This window comes from Lepisosteus platostomus, chromosome 8 (genome assembly GCF_059453375.1).
Source record: "Lepisosteus platostomus isolate fLepPlt1 chromosome 8, fLepPlt1.hap1, whole genome shotgun sequence".
Classification (NCBI taxonomy): Eukaryota; Metazoa; Chordata; class Actinopteri; order Semionotiformes; family Lepisosteidae; genus Lepisosteus; species Lepisosteus platostomus.
In genome coordinates, this window is record NC_142618.1 from 20,850,888 (window position 1) to 20,873,913 (window position 23,026).

Here is a 23,026-nt window from a genome sequence, read left to right on the forward strand (position 1 = left end):
CGGTGCTCAGTTTGGAGGGACAGCAATATTTAAGCAAAGTCTGAGTGTCTTCCATATTTTAAAGGTCACATTCACCTTTCTTAAAGAGATATCAGCGGTCATTTTCATAGCCTTCTCCTGATCTGTGTCTTTACACAACTTGACCCCTGAGTTGTTTTGAAAACACCTTAAAACCTTACAGAGAGAGTGCATTTATTCTGAAATCATGTGAACCACTACTACTAAACACTGACAGTGTTCAAACAACTGATTGTGGTGCTCTTTAAGGTAATTTTTTTAGGTTTGCCAGAGCAAATGTTTTGAATACTTGTATTCCCTTTAATATTTATATTCCTCTTTTATATGATCTATTCTTTCTTCTTTCTGTTTTTGCTTTGCAGAGTAGGTTCTGAATACGTTATAAATATTGTTACTTCAAAGTGTCATGACTGCAAGCTGTTAAAACTGTGTAAGGGTCTGAATACTTTTGCAAGGCACTGTATAGGAAAGATGAAAAAGGGGTTTAGACTTTTATGGGTCTGTCAGTCATAGTCTTTTTAAAAGTTACCCGAGTGAGAAACAAACGAACTCGGCAAAGACAAATGTAATCATTATTATACACGCGAAATAAAAGCTAATTTCCAACATTTTCGAAATCACTTCAGAAATATGCCTAAACCAACCGTCTAACTTATAAATGTGACTAACATTTACGTTTGCTGCTTGGATAAAAGTAACGCACAAACTTGGTTTTACATTTAATAAACGCCTTTCCAACTCCTCTGTGGCACGAACATTTTTTCACGCATTCTCACAAATTAAAGCACAACGCTTATGACCACTTTAACATTCCCATGTGGAACGACGATTAAGAGGTCTCTCAAATTACACTAACACTTAATACCAAAGTGACAGGAATTTCACCTTTTTCCCCCCAGATAATGTTATTTTGTGAGGCTTTGAAATAACAGGTGTGTTGCCCTAAAAACTTCCCCCACACAAAAAGCTACGTAAACTCTAAGCGGACGTCTATTAATAAAACTTCAGTGAACCAAGGGGCTGATGTAATCCCCCTGAAACTGAATCTACTTCTGCTAACAGCCTCACGATCGCAAGAGGTGCGGCAACCTTTTTTTTTCTCATAACGGTGACAATTCGTCACAAGTTCAGCTCTGACAACTCGCTGGCGGTGAGAGCGGGTATTAGTCTTGCAGCTGCCCGGTTAGTCCTTCTGCAAAGCGACTGACTGCAAAGTCGTGACGCTTATTTTCAGCCACTCCTCGTGAGAAGGTAAGATTACACCACTCTGTGAAACGGATGACTAAAAACCAATGAGACGTCCAGGTGCCGAGACTGCCACCACCTGTGGTGCTGTATATCAGTTAAGACACGAACAGCTAAGCTCGTTGTCGTGGCTCGAACCTGGCTCGTTTGGGGGGGACACCCTTACACCTTCTCGGTAGTCACGAAAAGGTATCATGAAGCGGGGCTCTTAAGATTATATCTCTCAGTCGATGGCTGAGGAGGTAAAAGACGGAAAGGTGGCTGTCAGACCGAAAGTTCCCACTTCGCACACGCGGATTTGCAGGCTCGACTGCACATTTAATTACCTGCACAAGACCCCCCGTACACACACACACCTCCAATCAACTACCGAACCGTGCCCTTCCCCCCCCCCCACTACTCATAAAAGTCCACAGAAGCAAGTCCCACTTCATTAGCACACGTCTCCCCGCGGAACATGGACTCTGCAGCAGGGGGACGGTGAGCAGGCAGGGAGGAAAGAGCCAGCGAGAGAGGGGAAGGAGAGGGAGCCAGAGAGAGAGAGAGGTGTGTGTGCGGCGAGAAGGTGATGTCGTAAAGCAGAGTGTCGTAAACCAGGTGCAGGGAGGGGAGGTGGAGTGGAGGGAGGGGGGTGTGTGTGAGGGGGGGGGGCGAGAGAGGAGGTGACTCTCCAGCAGCATTTAGACACAGCGAAAGGATCATGGCGGATGGCCCCAGGTGTAAGCGCAGAAAACAGGCGAATCCGAGGAGGAATAACGGTGAGTAAAACTACTCTGGTCTGCCGGGCGATCCTTGGTTTGAGTGGAGAGAGGGGTGATTTTTGGATCCCCGACGCTCAGACGGCGGCGGGACCCCTCGAGCCTCGTTTTTTAGTGAGTCAAAGTGCAGGAAAGTAGAAAGTGAGCTTGTGCGCTGTATCCCTATGTGGTGCACCGTTATACCTGCCTTCGCTTCTCTCCCTCCGCCTAGCGGTCCGCTGCTCCCTGAACCGTTATACGCACCTAATCCCGTTACACTGGGGGGCTCCTTTTGTTTCCTACTGTCCGGTTTCTCCGCACTTCAATGGACCAGACGTCTGTTTGCTTGGTGTTTGATATTGCTAACTTTGGACAGGAAACTTCGGGCTGCTCTGTTTCTCGCTGTGTTTTTTTTAAACCTTTTGCTGAACTGAAACTTATTACCTGGTTTTGCAGCGCTGTGAAAACAACTATCCCGGCGGCACTGCGTCGTTCTGGGGACTCGGCTGCTTCCAAATAATATCCCAGCGATTGTCCAGACATTAGACTGGTTTGAAAATATCCCTGGGCGATGCGTTTCATTCTCGGAACTTCTCACCTGAACGCTGCTGAGTTTGTTTCTGCTTAGTAATAAATATGGAGCACTGTTGCTGCGTTAAGTTCTGTATTTTACTAATCTCTTTATAACACCAAGTGCGCGAATTAGAACGAGCTGAGTTTCTTTTTCTCGCACCTGTTTTTAAGTTTATTTTTTTATATAAATGACTTGACAAGGGTTGTTTTCCAGCAGCCTGGCTGGGTGACCTCTCCTGTTAGCTACGTCTTTTGTTGCAGCGTGTGAACTAAAGATCTTTTTTTTTAAATATATATATGTCGGAATCGGATATTACCGTGCCACAATAAACACGCCCTGTGCGGGGCAAGGACTTCACAAAGTGCACAAAAAAGGGGGAAAAATACTGCGGTACTTTTTCTCTCTCTCTCTTTCTCAGGCTGAAAGCTAGAGATACCTGTTAGTATTATACGTGCTGGGTGGTAACGCTGTACAGAAAAGAGAGGGGCCCCTCTCTCTCTGTGTCTGTGCACAACTGCTGCAGTCTATATAAGGAATACATTTACATCTGCGACTGCCGGACCGGGCATTCTGTGTATCTAATCACCAATACAAAGGTGCTGCAGAAAGCTTCTGGGACCAGCTCCCCTCTTCGCTTCCGTTTGCTGGACAGAGCTGTCACGTTTTCCTTTTTTGTTTTCTGTGGTGTGTGTGCGTGCGTGCGTGTTCTGTATTTACAGAGATGAGAAACCAGTTTTTGTTTTTGTAAAAAGGAGAAAAAAAATGGAGCTTTATTTGCTATTGTTGGTTTTCGTGTGGGATTCCCTGCCTTGCCTGGTTTTGTGCGGAATTATTAAAGACGGGCTGTTGGAAGAGTGAACGTGGTCCAAGTCCTATAACAAATCTCCTGTCAAAAGAATAAAAAAAAAAGAAAGTTTTACTTGTTTGTGGCAGATTTGTCAATACGCGTTAACCAAAGTCAGGTTGTTGTGAAGTCTTGTATTGGAAAGTGATTGATAAATATGATTTTTTTTCAATAGTCGCCTTTTTTTTACACCTATTTTGTTAAATTCATGGGCGGAGTGCTTCACATTTCTTGGCAAAAGATACTATTGGCTAATTTGATCAGAACGTAATTAATTTATTTGGATTTCCAGTACCTACATTTCGTTTTAGACTTGTTTAAAAGTGTTTTTGGAAGCTTTCGGGCGTTTAATGAATGTTGAGTAGCAAAAAAAAAAGAAGAGAGGCTTTTCCTGCTTGCGCTGACGACATGTGTGTGACATATAAGTATTGAGCCACCCAGTGTCTGTAGCGGAGCTGTAAACATGTTTACCTGAACAGGGGGGAAAAAACGGGGCTTTGCTCTTGCAAATGTCCTCTTTAAAAACAATCCTGCAAATCTGATTTCGGGAGAATTAAATCCACAGACTGTGAAAAGGAATCGTTTCATGAAAGCCGATCTCTCTTTGAAAGCAGAAGGGAAAGAGATTCCTAAGCGCTGCAGCAAATGGCAACTTGTGCAGGTAGAATAAAAGATGGTGTTTAGTTTTCTCCTGCATGCTGTCAGCTCCCTTCTGTCCACCGGCTTCATTCTCATGGGAGGGATTTATTTACCACGCTTTATGTCGTTTTTTTCCTCCCTTTGTGTTTTTTTTAATTCGGAGAAGTGATTTGTGTTCATCGCTTTTTATTTGACAAACGGGAGTTGTGTTTTTTTGGTGGGGGTTGATGTTAATTGTACGTACCGCCTGCCGACTATGCTGTAGCAAAAAAAAAAGCTTGTCGAAAAATAAAAGTGATGCATAAGGTGGTTGCAAATGACATGTACTTTCCATTTGTATGGGTCGGTCGAGGCTCTGTATCACGCCCTTTAATGTTTTCCCTTCATTTTTCCATCTGTAACGTGTATCATTTCCTGAGTGAACCAGGGGAATGGCGATGTGATTTAAGCCGCTGCTGCAGTGCGTGCGGTGCTGCTTTATGATACGAGGAAACGGGCCAGGTAAGGAAGGTGATACCGGTACAACACCTAGAAGGTGGTGCCATCTAACGCGTTTTCTTTTCTTAATGCTAAGTATGCAATGTATGCGCTATGTAAATTAATTTTGTTGAAGGGTTTTTCTACAAAAAAATAGAAATAAAAACCTTCCTTTTGTTGGGATTGCTTCCGCTGTAATCGTTTGTGCCCTCGTTTACAGGACTAAATAAGGTTAAAAATAGAGGAAAACGCATCATTCCCTGATCAAACTTCTACATATTTTCATCTTGTATTTCTTGAAATGCGCACTTAGCTGCATCAGTAATAAAAAACATTGAATTTTTGTCATTGTTTTATAATTTGTAAGCGTTTATGCGTGAAAAGTGATAATTATGACGTTTTATTTTTTTCAACTTTCTTGGATAGCTCCAGTTCTGTCGATTAGAATCATAATTTTAAAAAGGACGAGAAGAGTTTTTTTTAATGTGCTGAAGAATTAAATTTTTAATACAGTAGCAGCATCATGTAGTTGTGTGGGGGGAGGGGTGGCTGTGAAACGCTAGTTGTGGTGATTTTACTTCTGTAAACAAGACAGTACACCTGTGATTCAGCCTTATGTACTGGGAGTACTGTAATTTCAGGTAAATATCCATAGGTTAGTTAGTAGATAGGTTAGTTATCTTATTTACTGCTATTTTGTATTGTAAAATCTAATCTTCCTGTATGTTAAGGGTGCTTTGGAGATTGGTGAGGGGAAAAACGGTAAGTGGGTTTTTCCTGTGGATTAAATACAGGGTTTTCATTTGTGGAATCGTTGAAATCAGGTACACTGGTGAGGTCAATCTGAGGTTTTTGCAGTAGTTGGGAACTAATCGATAACAAAAGAGCTCCAGATTCTGCACAGTCACAGGCAGTGTGGTGCTGTGGCCTGCTAAGGCACTGAAGAGAAACTGAGTTCTGCTCTCCCCTCCAGGTGGCCCATCGGGACAGAGGCTTGTGAGGAAACAGGTCCTAGGCCACCCTGGATGCACCCCCTCCAAGTGTATAATGGACGTCAGATGTGTGCGTTTTTTCCACTGAGTCACTGAGTAAAGTGTCTCGGGTTTTGCTCTGCAGTGATATAACTCGTCGCTAGTCACTCTGGCTCCCGTAGGGCCAGGTTGGATATGTAGTGTCTGAGCGCTGGTCACTCTGGCTCCCGTAGGGCCAGGTTGGATATGTAGTGTCTAAGCGCTGGTCACTCTGGCTCCCGTAGGGCCAGGTTGGATATGTAGTGTCTAAGCGCTGGTCACTCTGGCTCCCGTAGGGCCAGGTTGGATATGTAGTGTCTAAGCGCTGGTCACTCTGGCTCCCGTAGGGCCAGGTTGGATATGTAGTGTCTAAGCGCTGGTCACTCTGGCTCCTGTAGGGCCAGGTTGGATATGTAGTGTCTGAGCGCTGGTCACTCTGGCTCCTGTAGGGCCAGGTTGGATATGTAGTGTCTAAGCGCTGGTCACTCCTGCTCCCGTAGGGCCAGATTGGATATGTAGTGTCTAAGCGCTGGTCACTCTGGCTCCCGTAGGGCCAGGTTGGATATGTAGTGTCTAAGCGCTGGTCACTCTGGCTCCTGTAGGGCCAGGTTGGATATGTAGTGTCTAAGCGCTGGTCACTCTGGCTCCTATAGGGCCAGGTTGGATATGTAGTGTCTGAGCGCTGGTCACTCTGGCTCCTGTAGGGCCAGGTTGGATATGTAGTGTCTAAGCGCTGGTCACTCCTGCTCCCGTAGGGCCAGATTGGATATGTAGTGTCTAAGCGCTGGTCACTCTGGCTCCCGTAGGGCCAGGTTGGATATGTAGTGTCTAAGCGCTGGTCACTCTGGCTCCTGTAGGGCCAGGTTGGATATGTAGTGTCTAAGCGCTGGTCACTCTGGCTCCTGTAAGGCCAGGTTGGATATGTAGCGTCTAAGCGCTGGTCACTCTGGCTCCCGTAGGGCCAGGTTGGATATGTAGCGTCTAAGCGCTGGTCACTCTGGCTCCTGTAGGGCCAGGTTGGATATGTAGTGTCTAAGCGCTGGTCACTCTGGCTCCTGTAGGGCCAGATTGGATATGTAGTGTCTAAGGGCTGGTCACTCTGGCTCCCGTAGGGCCAGATTGGATATGTAGTGTCTAAGCGCTGGTCACTCTGGCTCCTGTAAGGCCAGGTTGGATATGTAGCGTCTAAGCGCTGGTCACTCTGGCTCCCGTAGGGCCAGGTTGGATATGTAGCGTCTAAGCGCTGGTCACTCTGGCTCCTGTAGGGCCAGGTTGGATATGTAGTGTCTAAGCGCTGGTCACTCTGGCTCCTGTAGGGCCAGATTGGATATGTAGAGTCTAAGCACCAGTCACTCCGGCTCCCATAGGGCCAGGTTGGATATGTAGAGCCTAAGCCTCAATGATCTGGAAATAGCAGTATTGCGCAACCAACTGATTCCAGTAAGTTTGAGATTCCAGGGTGAGAATGGAAGCCAGAAGACAGGGTGGCCCTTGAGGCCCCACAGTGAGTAGCGGTGGTGGAGAGCAATGATCCAGCTGCGGTGCCGACTCTCATGAGTGGCCTCTCCTGTTTCTGAGGACAGCCTCTGAGTTGAAAAGGGCCGAATAACGGTCTAAAACTCCTGACCAATCGAATAAAGCCGTTCTGTGAGGGCAGATGTTTGTCGTGCCGTTAAATATTGGCCATGCAAGCTTTCACTTTTTTTTCACTTTCACTTTCACTGGTCATTTGATATCAACGTAGCGTTCAGCCACCCACCCAGACAGATGAAGGTGAGATTGAGTCCCAGCTGTAAATATCAAGGTGCTAAGACTTGGAAGGGGTGGCAGGTGTTGGCAGTTCTTGGGATCGGGCAGTTCTTTGTCATGGTTTCTTTGTTCGCTCCTCTTAGGTAGTGAGCTCTCGGCAGAATGGAAACTTAAGACCGCAATTTGGGAATAGAGGAATGCAGTCCATGTTAACATTCTTCACAGAATAAACAGACCTGCTTTGGACCAGCATTGTAGCTGCTTGAGAAGGAGATCCTGAACCCTTTATTTAATAGGAAATTAAAGATGCTTTAAGGATTGGATATTGCTTAAAACAAAGGTAAACTTTGTAAAATTGTGTAAAATTCCTGGCTGCTGTCAACTAATATTCTGAAAAGGGGGATTGAATGGCAGGAGATGTTTCTGAAGGTTTTATTCGTGATTGTTGGAAACACCGTCGCTGAAATAAATTAGTTGCTACAAAAACTTTTGAGAGGCAGTGAGGCATGACGGTGAGTCTCGATACTTTCTTCATGGGTGACACACGGGTTTTAGAGGGGCAGGGGTGGACTCAGTCTGCCACTGGGGTCTACAGCCCTGCTCCTCTGGAGTGTCTTCTGGTTTCTATTGCAGAAGAGCTTTGAATGGCTCAGTTGAACAAACCAGTTGCTTAATTAGGGGGAGTTAACATGCGTTCCAGGTCTTTTCTCATTGACCATTTGAGGCTACCAATAAAACCTGCAGGAGTACGCCTGTCTGGGACTAGGGATACAGACCCCTAGTCAACCATTTTCAGTTGTAAGTCCATCTGTTAACATTTAAAATGTCTACCCCTGGTGTGTGGAGTTCAGTAAAAGAGGAAATTTTCATTTATCGGCCTGCTTTTGAGCAACTTCCTTTCCTTCATAGGAAAGTGCTAAGTCAGAAATAAGACCTCCCCTCCCCTCCACACACACACACTCTTTTATAAGACACAGTAGCCAGGGCACCTTAGTTGACCTTTGACCTAGGCACCCATGCGTGCTTTAGGTATGATTTCACTTTCTCTGCCTTTCTTTGTGAGTCTGAGAGCATGTCGAATTGTGTGTGTGTTTAGGTCCTTCTAATGAAAGGACCCAGCGGAATAACAAAGCAGAGGGGTTGTCCTGGGCATAATCCCCACGTTTATCTTGTTCGTTATATTGTTTGGTGGGGGAGGGGGTTGCTATGCTTCCTGAGGTGCTAGTGTGGGCAGTAAGTAGGAAGGTGATCTGTCTTTGCGTCTGGGCTTTGCATAACAACAGAGCAGCCCTCTTGAGATTTGCATGAGGGAATGTGTGGCTAGCTGGTTAGCTCCTTGTCTTTAGAGCTTGATAACTATTTGCTCTCTTCTAGGCACCGTATAGAAGGATAGGTCGATTAAATGTTTAATTATTAGAAATAAGCAAGAGAGTGTCACCTCATGAACGTTTCAGCCACCAAGGGAAAAGAGATCCTGAAGTGAATAATGTGACAGCTTAGCTGCTCTCATGTTTATGAATTTGGTGTCTAATTGAATCTGTTAAGAAAAACAAAATAACCGCTTCTAATGTATTACCTCGGTAAACATTTGAAATGGACAAGAAGTAACGTGGCACCGATGTTTTGAATGTGTTCTTCATTGCCTAATTTTGTTTACTCATTCAGTCCTTGCCTTTGGTTTTCAGAAAATGGCAAAGGGAATGTACATCTGTAAACTGACACACTCTTTGAATTTTAAAAACGTTCTTCGTATTTACAGAACACTGCAGTACTTTTAACACATGGGAGGCAAAAATCTAGCTGGCCAAAGCATGTGGTGTTGATCTCGGTGTTTATTGAAAGAAAAATTTATAATTTATGCCCTCCTAGGCTAAGTTGTGTAAATGACAAATGCCCCTTGAAATAAAGACGGGACTATTGAAAATGCATTTTCAAAATAAATTTTTCAGGAGAAACTACGATCCTATGTTGATAACCTTTGAGACATTTTCATTCATTTTGGGGAATTCGTTTATTTTACTTGAGGCACAAAATCAAATTCTGAATCTTTTATCATACAATATTCTTTGAAAATACTGTATATTTCTAACTGGAAAATATATTTTTTTCTTACTTCGATCTGTTTTCATTAATGTTTCAAGACGTCACACTGGTGCAAGAATTCCTACTAACATTTCCAGCTGATTGTCTGAAATTGGGTGGTTTTTATGTTTATAAATTCCATAGTCTCATTGCAGTGTTTCTACTTCAGTAATCCAATGATAGCGCTAAATGAGATGATTACTGTATATGCTCAGTGAGTGCTGTTCTAGGTCTTTCTATTTACCCCAAATTAATATGCATCGGGTCTTTTAATAATTTTAAGGGTTCATATTCCTAAACAGTTCATGCTTTGGTAAAGGCATTCCTGTGGAGTAACCAGTTAACTACCAGTATTACAGCAAGTGTCAATTTCATCCAGAGATTCCAGCTGGACTTATTTCTCCTACTTTTTACATACAATTTACACATTTTACCTTTGATTGCTTTGGCTTTCTTTTGTCCTCAAAGGCAGATGTAATATTTATAACAGTTGTTTCAAGAAAGGAGTTGCCCTTACTTGAAGTTAGCTGTAAGAATGGCTTTCCAAAGGCCTCTAATTATATATATATATTTGCTAAATCTAAGTCGGTTTCATTTACCTCCTGGACTGCAGTTCGATGTGCTTTATTGAGTTTTGTTAGACTGAATGCTTAAATGAGCTATTGTGTGTTAAGGCTTAGAGAGAAAAAGCCCAAGGAGAAAAGACCTAGTTACCTTTGCAGTTTGCCCGGTCTACCTCATACACTTTCTGTTTCAGAAGAAAGGGCCCATTCACTGGCTTCTGTATAGAGAGGGAGTAGTCTTTTCACACTGTGCTTGTGGGAAACTTCTTTCCATACTATGCATTTTATTTGCATATGTCCATTCTTTATATAAAAAAAGTCTTTTAAGACATTAAAGAATCTCTAGACCATTCCAAGAATTTATGAAATTCAATTTCTAATGCAAAGGCAGCTGCTTTGAAAGTGTTTTAGAATGTAAGGTTTTGAAATATTTCCCCCCACTTTTATACAAATATTTTTAAACTTTTTTTTTTCCTTCTTTGCTACATTATGCAATCCTCAAAATGGGCAAAATATTAGGTCTGCAGAGAGTAGAAACTTCAAAAAAAAAAATGTAGAGTCAGCATGGTTAGTAATAAATACTTGACTGACCACATGAAAGAATACAAAATTCCGCTTAAGTGTTGTTGCCTGAGTGACAAAATATCCAGGAGGCGTTTTGTGGATGGCAGGTGTTTTTACACCCAGTACAGGGGTGTGAATGAAAGAGGCCCTCTAACTTGCCTGCTCGTGTTATAGGAACAAGGTAGATCCTGAAATAGCTATGAGTCTGGAATTTTTCCACAGTGTCATTACATTTCTTCTCCTAATCATGAGATTTGATCTCTTACTATATAAAAACGTGACCATGGTAAACTCTATAACTGTCTATAACTTTTAGTCAGAATTTCTGTGTGTTTTTGTGTTCTGTGTGTTGTCCTTTTTTCCCCTGTTGTAGGCTCTCAAACTGTATGTTCTGATCATGTTTTTTAGAACAAGCTGTTCCTATCCTATCTCTTTTTGTTTCTTTTCTACAGTTCCCAAATGTAGGATCTGTCATAGCATCCTTTTTGTAATCTGTACTACACCTTTCTAAGATAAGATCACTTTATTGGCCATATACAATTTCTTGCATTAGGAATTTGTCTTTTTGCCTACCCCAGCTTGCTCTCCATGAGACACACAGACAGGGAGAGAAGCTTGGGGTCAGAGCGCAGGGTCAGCCGTTTATACAGCACCCCTGGAGCAGCTGGGGTGAAGGGCCTTGCTCAGGAGCCCAACGGAGTAGGATTCCTCTGCCGGCCGCGGGATTTGAACCGGCAACCTTCCAGCCAAGGAAGGATCCTGAAATCATCCAAAAGTGATGCTTTTCTGACCAGTAGATATGAATTTTCATTTCAATTTCAGATGTATTTAAAGGCATTGGAATATTATGTCCACTTGCAAAGAAAATTTGGTACAGCTTATGTTCTGGGAGAAATAATTTCATTTGTAATACTAAAGTTACTTCAGTATCTGTAGATAGTTAGTTTTGCAGCATTGCTTATAGTTTATCCAGAATACAAATAGGTCTTTAGTTGCACAGTGGTTAGCACTGCTGCCTCTCAGCACTGGGGCCCTGGAGCTCTCTCTGTGTGGAGTTCTCCCATGTTTGTGTATGTTTCCCCTGGGTTCTCCGGTTCCATCCCACAGTCCAAAGACATACTGGTAGGTTCCTTGGCTTCTGGGAAAATTGGCCCCAATGTGAGTGTGTGCCTTGCGATGGAGTGATGTCCTGTCCAGGGTGTACCCCGCCTTGTGCCCGTAGCAGGCCAAGCTAACCTCTGGCTCCCCCTTGAGCCAAAGTTGGATGAAATGGATGGAAATCTGGAGTAGTCAATGTATTGAAAAGCGCATTACAAATACTGCAACCAAATGAACATGTAGAAACGTGAGGTACTGCCATGGTATTTTCAGTGATGGGTCACATTCCTACAATGAGAATGAAGTAACTCAAGAGTTCTTCTCTCAGTAATGATTTCAGTCATCTGTGAAGAAGAAAATGAGACCCCTCACAAAAGTGAAGATCTCTGGCGTTTAAAGGAACGGACCCATATTACTGAGTGATAGTTTTTCTGAATACCTCCTATGCCAGCTCATCTGTGTGCTCGCCTGTCATGGCGAATACACGTGGTATTGCTTACCATGTGGTATCATATACAGTGATTAAATTCCCACCAGTCCTGGAGAATTCTGGGCAGTGACGGACCTTGAGATGACTTCAGCAATTTTCCCCTTTGTCAACATAAATCGGGGTCAGACAGGTGGTTTAGGTGGAATACCTTGTTAAATGGACCCCTGAGTTTTGTGGCACAGGAAAGCAAGGCTATGTGAGGCAGAAAAATATTTTTTTGGGGTATAGGCAAGGACCGAAACTGCACATGTGCATCATTGGCGATGGCTTAGTTAATTGGGTTCTTCAGGGCTACTTGTCCATGCTGTCAATTGGAAACAGTACAGTCGCTGTGTTGATAAAACTATTTTAATAATCTGGGCTCTGTCTGTATCATTTTATGTGCTACGGTAAAGCTCCTATTGAAAGAAGTTGCCAGTGCAAGAGCCGCAAGGTCCCTGGTTGTGGCTGACGTGGCACAACACTTCCCCCGGTTTTGAGAGGAAAGTTTCGTACACTTACCCTACAGGTTTCCCCTTACACCTCCCCAAGGGCTTCTTGAGCTGGACCTGTTATCAAGCCTCGTGCTAAAATCGTTGCCTTTTCCAACCTGGCTGTCTGCTAGCAGCAGGTGAAATCTTTAAAAATCGGAGTTGCACCACGCAGGTGACGTAGTGTTTATGTAGGTACCGAGTAGAAAAGAGATAACTCTACCAGATGTGTGCGACGTGTTTTTGTCATCACTTGAAGACTGTTTTAAGGGGGGGGGTTACAGTCATAAGGCATTCTTAGAATTGAGATCATTTCTTGGGTCATTATGGTTGTCTTGGGTATACAGAAGAACACATAATATCCAATTCCCAAAATGTGACTTTCTATTTTGGAAGCCAATAATAAGACTTTTCAATATAGCACAGAATGCAAGCTACCAATTAAAAAAAGAAACTAGAATGGTATCCAGGTTCTGGCTGGGAATCTTCCCCCCCTCCCCCCTGTTTCTTTTACTTTCCTGTCAAGTTTCAACAGTGACTAAGCCTTAATTCATACAATGTGATTTAAATCAAAATTTCAGTAGAAAAATTAGTCATAGAACGTATTAGTCAGACTATACGCCATGCTGAATGCCATTCTGCTATAAACAGATCACTAAATACAATACCTAATCTCAGGAGTAAGCCCTAGTTGCCAGGAAAAGGTGAAGTCCTAGCAGAAGGAGCCAAATATGAAAGAGCTGTGGGGCCTTAAGACAGGTGTGTCTTCCGCTGTAGTACCTGGAAAGGAAGTCCCAGAGCAGCAAGTACTTTAACGGAGTCAGTTGATCACATACTGTAGCTTTCCCATGAAGCCTCTTCGGAGAGGCTTAACTTTGTCCCTCTTCGCACCCGGTTCCTTGCCACAGCGAAGCGGGCTGCCGCATTCATTTCACAGCTGGCGCGTTTTTTGTCTTCGGAAGACGTAGCACGGTCTGGGGGAAAAATACAGTAAACCCTTCGTTCATTGTGTCTCACACACAGACTTGCAGTATTTGTTCAGGTTGCTTATCATTTAACCCGGTTAATGAATTTACACTTTGTTTACCGGCCGGCCATTCTCTATTTATCCAAGGCCTATTTTTAGTTTCCGAACACTTCCTTTCCTTGTTGTCCGAGAGCATTCATCTCTGCTTGACAACCTTGGAAAAAGTTCCTTTCCACTGTACCTTGCAGCATAATGAGCTTGAATGTTCTGCATATTTTAGCTACTAAAGGGGTTAATTGCTATGCTATTTAAATCTTACTTTTTGACTTCTGTTCCCTCTTTTTAATTGGCTTTTTTAAAATACTTTTTTTTTTAAAGGCAGTTTAATGTCGTGCCGTTTCCGCCGGTTAGTGAGGGAATTTCACAGCTGCGCCAGGGATTCTCATCGTCTGCTTCCGTCATCTCGGCAAATCATGAGAGAATGTGACCTTTCACCTGCGTTGCCTCCACCTGCTGATGTACAGTATTAAAAAGCAAGTAGCCTGAATTCGTACAATACTTTGTAGATTTGAGACTGCAGACTTGCTCTTATGTGTTTTTTTGAATCAATAAAGTAAGAACAGAAGATAATGCTCATCTCTTGCTCTGGAAATTTGAGATAATATTATTATAATGATAGCTTGTATTAAACAAAACTCCCAAGGTGTTTTAACTCATAAGTTAGGTAAGTCGGTGAGTTTTTACATTTCTATATCCATTTATTTTATATTTATTCACTTATTTTTGTGCTGCGTGTACCCTGTAGCAAAACATCTATAGGAATCCATCTTATTAGTGGTTGTTTTCACAAGTGGCCTGCAACTATGTTAATGATCAGCTCTGTTTCTCTGATCCTGGCAGCTGCGTTTGATACCCCATTCCAAGAGAGCAGGTGGCTCTTTGGCGAGCAGGAATTAAATTACATGTCTCATAAATAAACCCTGACAAAAGTTTGTGAAAATGTGGAAATTTGAAAGTGTTTCCTGCAGCGCAAAAGGGGATTTATTTTAACACCTACAAATGCAAAGTCTGCAAATTTTGAAGGACAATTTTTCCCATATAGCATTTCTCAAAATATCTGGTAAACATTTGTTTTGAAAATAGTATGTTGAAGCTCAGCAAAAGATTGTGATAATGTTGACTTCTTTGCTACTGTTTCATGCAGTGATGTCAAAATATTATTTTTGTACCAAGTGGTATTTTTGGCGAGGTAGTACAAGTGGAAGCATTGAGGCCTACAGTTTCAAAGTTTTAGGGGCTAAAATACAGAACTATGAAATGCAGTATGACTGTAGTTTGAACTTGGAACAGGACTTTGTATATCAGTGCTATTGTTCTGTAGGTGTTCACTCTAAATCGTATTGGGTAACGAAGAAAAGCATCGCTTCTGACTAGTCCCTTCAGTGGGAAAAAACATTCTTAGGAAATAATATGTTGGCATCAAGAGGAAGATATTCCAGTCCTGTTAGAACTTTCAGGGTCATCAATTACACCTGGATACTGCCTCAGTATGAATATTAATGACCCTTTGTTGATATGTGGTACAGGCTTTGGAATGTAGCATCTGACTTTCGCCTATATTTGCTTTATCGTATGGTTGTTGGTTCTATACAAGTGTAATAGAAAACTTTAGACTAAAGTTTCAGCTATGCTGTTTCAAACGTCAGAACGGGTTATTTCAGGTGTAAAGAATGCATTTGATTTCGGTTTTAGGAATCCTTAGCCCTCCTTGTATTTAATTTCCTCCATTCCGTGCAAAACAACTGTATGAAAAGAATAGGTGCACAGACAAACACCCCTGGTGGATACAGAAGCCTGTGCTTTAATGGATTATACTGGTGTTTGCTCTTATTGCTGCTGAGCAGCCGAAAGAGGATCAAGTGACTAAATGTGGTTTTGATAGCTGCGTGAAGGCGTCGGTGTGCTTGTATGCATGTACGTTCATTAATACGAGATCAGCGTTTTTATTTCTGATGAACACACAGCTTTAAACGTCTCCTGCGCAGAATCTTTTTTAGACTTGTATTCATAAGCTCTTTGTTTATCATCGTCTTAAATAAACAGCTTGTACACTCCGCAAAATGATGGACTGGGGCAAATGTGCTAATTAATAAAAATAATTAGTTATTACTCATGTCTTTATCCCTGACCCCAATCATATTTTAAACGGCAAATTTCACATTAATACCTTTTCGTGCTTAATTGATTATTTTTATCTGATGGAACACAGAACTTTTTATTTAATTAGCAGAGACTGTATAACAGTAAACCACATGCAGCTTTCCGATATAAAACCTGCACATGAAAAGGCAATTGTCTATAGTGGGTAAAAATGAAATTAATAAATTGAAATGGATTGGATATTTTATCATGATAATGTGTAATCACCGTCTTCATTTCTACCCCATTTTTGGAGCACATGCTATTCCTTAGCCTCATGCAGTGAAGAACACGCACACAAGCAATCTGCTTGAAAGGTTTTATAAGACCTCTCCTCTTTTTTTTATTTTTATTCTATCCTGACTGGAGTTGCGAAATGAAAATGACACGTATTCCCTTCTAATATCTTTTGTTTTTTGTTTCCCCACCAGCAAAGGGCAGTGTGGTCTGGCAAGCCAAGAGTCACCCAGTCAGCTGCAGACAGATCTGGGATTCGTACCTAGAGACATCCTGCACTCTGACAGAGAGACAGAATGTCTCTGATACAGGGCTCCAATACAGTGTGCTCTAGTGCTTTGAATGCTTAAAATGAAGTCTAGTTTGATCACTTTAATAAAACTGGACTCTGGTCATATTAATGTTTTTAAACCAGAGCAGTTGTGCAATTTGAATAAATATTGAAATACTGTACACATGCACATGTTATAGCAGCTGTTTGTTTTTTCACTTTTACAGACAAGTCATTTGTCATTTTATAGTTCCAAACTTGTTTTTTTTTATAGGCAAATAGTTAAAATGCCCATTAATGCTGTAGTTCTTAAAATACTAAGCAATTACTGCATTGTTGCATGCAGTCCTGTAGAATTTACTCAGCTACCTTCTGTTTAAATCCGGGTATACTGCATTTTTATTCAATTAAACAAATGAATATCAAGAGCTACAATATGAGTAGGAAGGAATGTAAGCACCTGCTAAGATCCCTGATGCATAGCACTATGTAGTCCTTTATAAATTATTTGTGCAGTAAATGCAGTTCTAGAGCCTAACAAATGGACAATTTCCTGCCTCTCCAAGGCTTCATCATATACAGTATGATAGTCTGCTGTATCTTGTATGAAGAGGTCCAGAATGATACTGTACCCAGGTTACCCATACTTCATTTTAAATGTATGTGGATCTGGATGATTATCTCTGTTCATTAACTCTGTCTGGGTGTTATTACAATACCCCAGAATTAGGTGATCAGATTTAGAACGAGATTTACATTATCAGGAGGCTCGATTATTTATTATGTAAGAAACTCATACAATTGAATATGAGGGCATGTGACATTCTTAAGAACCTGCATTTTTCCAAACCTGTTGCATTTCCCCATGTTTACAGAGAACGGCGTTTTGATGAACCCTGAGAAAACTAATTCAATTGGTACCTGAACAGCAAAGTGGAATAGTTTCTGTAATTTTTGTGATCTATGAAAGGAGACGGAGAAAATCGTCTTTTGAAAACATGAAGTAGTAAATTATGTTTTTGCATCAGATAGGAATGTGTATCAATGGCATGCTGATAGGCATTCATAAAACACCTGGGGCCTTATAGTGAATCGAGTGTGGAAGAAAAACGTTTAAATGGTATCAAGAATTCTGGTGAAAGGCTAAAAGCTTGCTTTTTTGTTTACTGTAATTTTTTTTAAGCTTACTGAACTCGGCCGTTTGCGTGTCAGAAAAGGGGTCCCAGATGTGTTCTGTGAGAAAACCCTGAAAATAAAAGGTCAGTTTACAGAAGAACTTGCTTTGTGACGTTCTGAGAATAACAGCGACGAAATGGCCGAGATAAAAACCTGCCGTAATGTAAATTCAGCTCCTGGAGCCTATTAGAAATGTGTTCCTCAGCACATTTCAATAACAATTGAGTTGTTCTATTAAACTGACAGATGAAAGTTAGATAAGGTAAGCTGTCTTTTAAGTTAAAGTATTAGATATGCAATGATCGTATATCATAGTTTTTTTTTCTATGAGAAGACCATAGCCTAGGGCATGGAAAATGTGGTTCTCTCTGGAGGTTTGCTGGCCACAGCAAGCACCAGCAGTATTTCATGTCCTGTTGGCAGGATGTGTAGTGTCTTCACAAGTCTCTGAGTTTATCCCCATTATACTTCAGTCTAATGCAAAAAAACAAGTCGTTTGCATATAACGGCTCTGTGGCTAAGGATCTGCGCCTGTGGCTGGAAGGTTGCCGGTTCAAATCCCGCAGCCGGCAGAGAAATCCTACTCAGTTGGGCCCCTGAGCAAGGCCCTTAACCCCAACTGCTCCAGGGGCGCTGTACAATGGCTGACCCTGCGCTCTGACCCCAGGCTTCTCTCCCTGTCTGTGTGTCTCATGGAGAGCAAGCTGGGGTATGTGAAAAGAAAAATTCCTGATGAAGGAAATTGTAAAGGGTTAATAAAGTGATGTTGTTGTTGTTATTATTATTGAATCTTGGAAAAGCTGGTCATCAGAAGCACACATCCTGGGGAAACATGTTACTGAGCCATCTAGAGTCTGTTTTCAATCTGCTGTACGTTCAGTCGGCTCAATCTGTGTTCTCACCAGATAGAGGCTGACTTGAACAAAGATTATATCTGTGGCTGATAACACTTTAGCTACTGTAGCCTTCTTTGATAAAAGCATTAACATAGGTTATAGCATTATTTTTACCCTTCTAACTGAAAATATGTGATTTACTGTTTTCACGACTGTTTCTAGTTAATTCATGAAGATGAGAATAATCCCACATTTTTATAATAATTTTGTTGCATTATGGATTCAGCAGCTCTTGAACTTTCCAGAATACAGGCTTTAAACTTTTTTTTTAACATGAAAAAACTGTTTTAGTATCTTGTTGTTTTTTTTTTCTGGGTGGGTACCCGGGCTGGGGGCTTGGGATGGACACTGGGGTGGCGCTGACACTTATGCAGTCATTGTGAACTCATGTACCGGCTTCCAAACTACAGGTAGTGGGCAAAAAATGAGGACCCCAATGTGAAGTCATTTTAATAGGTTGTTGGGCCACCGCCTGCGACCAATACAGCCTTTATAACCCATTGCACAGAATCTATCGGCATCTGGAATGCCGCAGGAGGGACGTGGCACCAGTCTTCCAATCAATCAATTCACCTGTGGTTGGCGGAGATGGAAAATGCCCTCTCGGTTGTCGTTCTGCAATATCCCTTAAGTGCTCAGTTAGGTTGAGGAGGTGACGGCGGAGGTCGCGACATTCTGCGTGGATAAATCGGTGTCAGGCTTATCAAACCTCCGGGCAGCCACATGTGCTCTGTGAATGATGGCACTGTCATCCTGGGAGGCTCTGCTCCCAGCGGGAGACGGCTGCTGCAGCCTGGGGTGTGAAGGTGGTCATCAGGAAGCGATTTAGCTGTGATCTTGTCTTCTGGGGGAATGAGTGGTCCGGAACCATGCCAGGAAGATGTGCTCCACAATGCTGGGGAGCAACCAGAACCCTTCAATGTTGGGACCAGCCCTTCAGGACTCTGTTCTTCTTCGGTTTAATGCCACACGTGCACTCGTCCAGCTGCTGCAGACAAGGGGAAGGGGGGACTCCGTTGCCTGTACTCTGTTCACTGCTGGCTTGGCAGATTGTGCGTTGCAGTCCGACTATGTACGACCTGCTGATGGGTAACGGGTATCGTGTTCTGGGCCATCTTTTGATGGACCAGTTTTTGATGAAATGGGCCGCTCGCTTGTAAGGTTGAAACAGACGGGCAACTAAAGATTAATCACCTGCAAGTTATGCCTCTCTCTTTGAATGAATGCGGGGAATATCACGGTCTTGGACTATTGGCTTTTGGTGATGCCTTTCCCTCGGAGTTCCATGCCGGTACCTGTTGCGACTAGCTCAGGTTGATCTGTCTTAGTCGCTGCATCTCGTGCCAGATGTGTCCCAGCAGTCAGTCCTCTTTCAAAGTCTCTGAAGTCTCCTCTTCCAGCCATAATTACAGGTAACCAGGCATGCTGGGATGGTACTCGCTTGAGCTACATCCGTGTGGAAGCCCTTGCTTCCGATACACTTGATATCCCTAATTTATCCTGGTGTTTCCATTTTTGTTGCCCATTTTAACCTCTAGGTATTGTCTTTGACACAAGATACATAAGTGTTTTGTGTTATTGCTACGACACCTGTTTCTCTTGTTCAATTAAGGTAAACAGAGCTGGAAATAGGAGAATATGCATCCTGTGTTTATTCAGTGTTTTCAGAAATAATACATGGGGAATCCCAGTCGAAATCCAGCATTCCTTTTTTGAATTTCTTAGGTTGAAGACTTTTGTAATTTCTACCTGAAAAGAGAATTGTGAATATAGTTTTGTAGAGGGATAAAATGTGTTTTTAGTGTCCATTTACCTTTTATTTGTATTTTAAGCCTAAGGTAATAGTAGATTTTAAAGTCATAAGGTAATCCTAGTAGTTTATTAGATGTCATTTTAAAATCCGTTTGCAAGCATTTTAAGATTGAAACATAGGCCTGCTACTTAAGCCACAGATCGTTGTTTTACATCCTGGAGCGGTCTGTTGAGAAAGACATGCACAAGGATTGTTCTAATTGAAATTCAGAGTTGGTTCCAAAAGTGTTTGCCTGCTGTATTTCTTTTTCTTTTTTGTGGTAGTTTTTTGTGGTTTTGTGGTGATGGCTGGGAGTGTAACTGATACTATGTTGCTAAATATTGCTATGCTTGCTGTTCAAGAAGAGCGGTTTTCACACAGGTACCAAACATGCAGGCTTTGATTCTTGAATCTATACTCATTGTTTTTCTTTTTTTTTTTCATAAATTGGATGAGTGCTTTAACCGTCCAGTGATTTTCATCATTAAATAACAAATATCACTGTTTGTAAATGATGAAGAGCTGAAATTAAGAGTATTAATAGTGAAGTTTTTAAGCTTATGGCCTATTGAAGTTGCTTTGCTACAATCCACTGTTCTTGCTAATAAAAAGATGATTTCATGCAACAGCAGTTCATGTGTTAAAATATTTATTGAATCAAAGGAAAATCTACCAGCTAAGTGGCCTCTTATGTTGACTAACCAATAAATGTCTGTATTTAAGGGACAAAGTGTCAGTATGAAGTGTGCAGAGTTGCTTATGTTACTGTCTGAAATCAAGGCTTTAGTAGATCTGTTTTATTCAGAAGTAATTTAGAAGGAAGGCTTCTATAGGTGGTAGAATCACTGGGTCTCTGGAAGTGTTGATGATCATAAAATATTTTTTAGCATCATCATTTCAAGCTTCTGGCAAAAGAAAACATAGTGACGAACAGTATTGTACTGGTTCAAAACATCTTGTCTCTTTTGTCTAGGGAGCTGTAAAAGTCAATTTTCTAAATGGATAATAAGCCAGCTGTTAATACATTTCTAGAACACTTTATGTGGAACAAGCCGACTTCTGCAAACAACCCAGGGAGTAGGGTTAGGAGTATTGTTCATGATTAAGGTTTTGCATTTAATTTACTAATTGCTAGTCTACAGTAAAGTTTTAAATAACATGTCTTATGTCTCATGTCTCAAGCCACTTTTAAAGGAGCTATATAAAATTTGATCATTTGTTATGATAGTTAATCCTTTTTTTTTTTATAAATGTCACTTACATTCCCTAATCTAAAGTGTCACAATTTCCAGGACATCATTATTTCTGGTATGTAATATACAATATGTACTGTATGGAGTAAGAGTGTAATCGTTTCTAGTCAGGTGCACTGTTGCAGGAATGCAGATCATCCTTATAAAGGGGGTTTGCATTGTTGTTCACACTGGTGGGAGCCAGTACAGTGTATTTAAAAAAAAAAAATCATTTACAAAACCATTGCCTAGACATTTAAATTACCCCCCCCCCTCCTTTTCTTTTTACAACAAGAGCACTTGCCTTTTTTGTTTAATCCTTCTGCCATATGAACAGCAGATCAATAAATACACCTGAGGTTTCCCTGAAGCTTTGTTTGATAGGAGACCCAGAAGGGGCAGAGGCGCTTTTACGACCACTCCCGCTGCTGGTGTAACGACAGACTTCGCCATAATAGAATTGCTGGGCTCCATCCAGCGGCGTGGAGATAAGCGCTGTCCAGACAGCGCGAGCCGAGTGCGCTCAGGGGATGGGCGGCAGTGCATTAAGAACCAGGGAAAGCAAATCTGCCGCTTGCCCTGTGACAAAGTGCTGCGCTAGCCTGCAGCGCAGCCAGTAATATAAACCCTCTTCTATATTCAGCAATAATGGAGCAGCGAAGCTTGTGATTCATACAGGTAGATAGTGTTACCTTCTATGGCGAGCATCTGTTTATACAAGCTGACAGGGCAGGGGAGTTATGAAATGAAAATAATGGCTTTGTTTACTTAGACTGTTTACACAAGCCAGATCAAACCCCAGCCTGCTCCATTCCATGTAGCATAAAGGACTGACCCCGCTTGCATGAATGTTTATATTACCGAGGCAAAGCTGAATGCTGAAGGGGGAAACTCCTTCATTCCATCAGCTGCAGGCCACGTTATATACCATTGGCACTTAATTGATCGATCGCTTGTGTCCGTAATGCTTTCTAAATGAAAATCCCACTTAATGTATTGATATTGGGCTGATATTGCTTCCCCTTTTCCCAGGATTTTTCTGAGCACATGTGATAGAAAAGTGATTTTGCAGGTTGGGGCTTCAGCTGTAGGTTTGGAGAAGAATTTAAATGAACTATGTCACCTACCGAGCAGTAGAAGGTGGGTGGTTGCAGATTTTCAATGACCTATTTCAGAACGTGTTTTCTGCGTTCGTTTCTTTTGGTTATCCTGTACTGTACAGCAACACAGATAAGCATATGACGAGTATTTTGTACCTCTTGTCATGCGAGTTCTGCCACCGAGTGTACTGTGCAGTGCTTATTTTAGTTTAATGCACTGCACTGCACAGACACAGTTCTCCTGAAGGCTTAATGTGCCTTTTACCCTTTTTTTTTTCTGAGGTCTCCTTGATTTACGAGATAGTCTCTGCACTTCCAGTTTAGTTTTATCGTTGTTACAAAAATACCCTTCTTGTTGACATTTTTTTCCCTTCTAGAGCAACAGCACGGCCGATTTCATTTGTTTTTCATTTTTATAACTTGTTGTTTTGAGTCATGCTGCTTCTCTATTTCACATGCGTTCTTGGTGCGGCTAGGGATGGCTCCATTATACCTTTTCCCTCAATTTGTGCGTCCGAATATTTAGCTTCGGTGTGCGTCTCCTATGAAGATCCTAAGGATCTACCATGGAAAAAAATATTTTGAGCCAAGTCTTG

At 42.0% G+C, this 23,026-nt stretch overlaps 1 protein-coding gene across 4 annotated transcripts in view; it reads left to right on the forward strand.

Annotated features, from left to right (window-relative positions):
• Nucleotides 1-1,887: 1,887 nt before the first annotated feature.
• zeb1b (zinc finger E-box binding homeobox 1b) overlaps nucleotides 1,888-23,026 on the forward strand; it is a 108,181-nt gene continuing 87,042 nt past the window's right edge. For 2 of the 4 annotated variants that reach the window (XM_088642870.1, XM_088642871.1), the window contains exon 1: nucleotides 1,888-2,021. In XM_088642870.1, coding sequence (XP_088498996.1) covers nucleotides 1,964-2,021 — 58 coding nt within the window. In that variant the 5' untranslated portion in view covers nucleotides 1,888-1,963. The other 2 variants (XM_088642873.1, XM_088642872.1) reach the window with 2 other exon arrangements.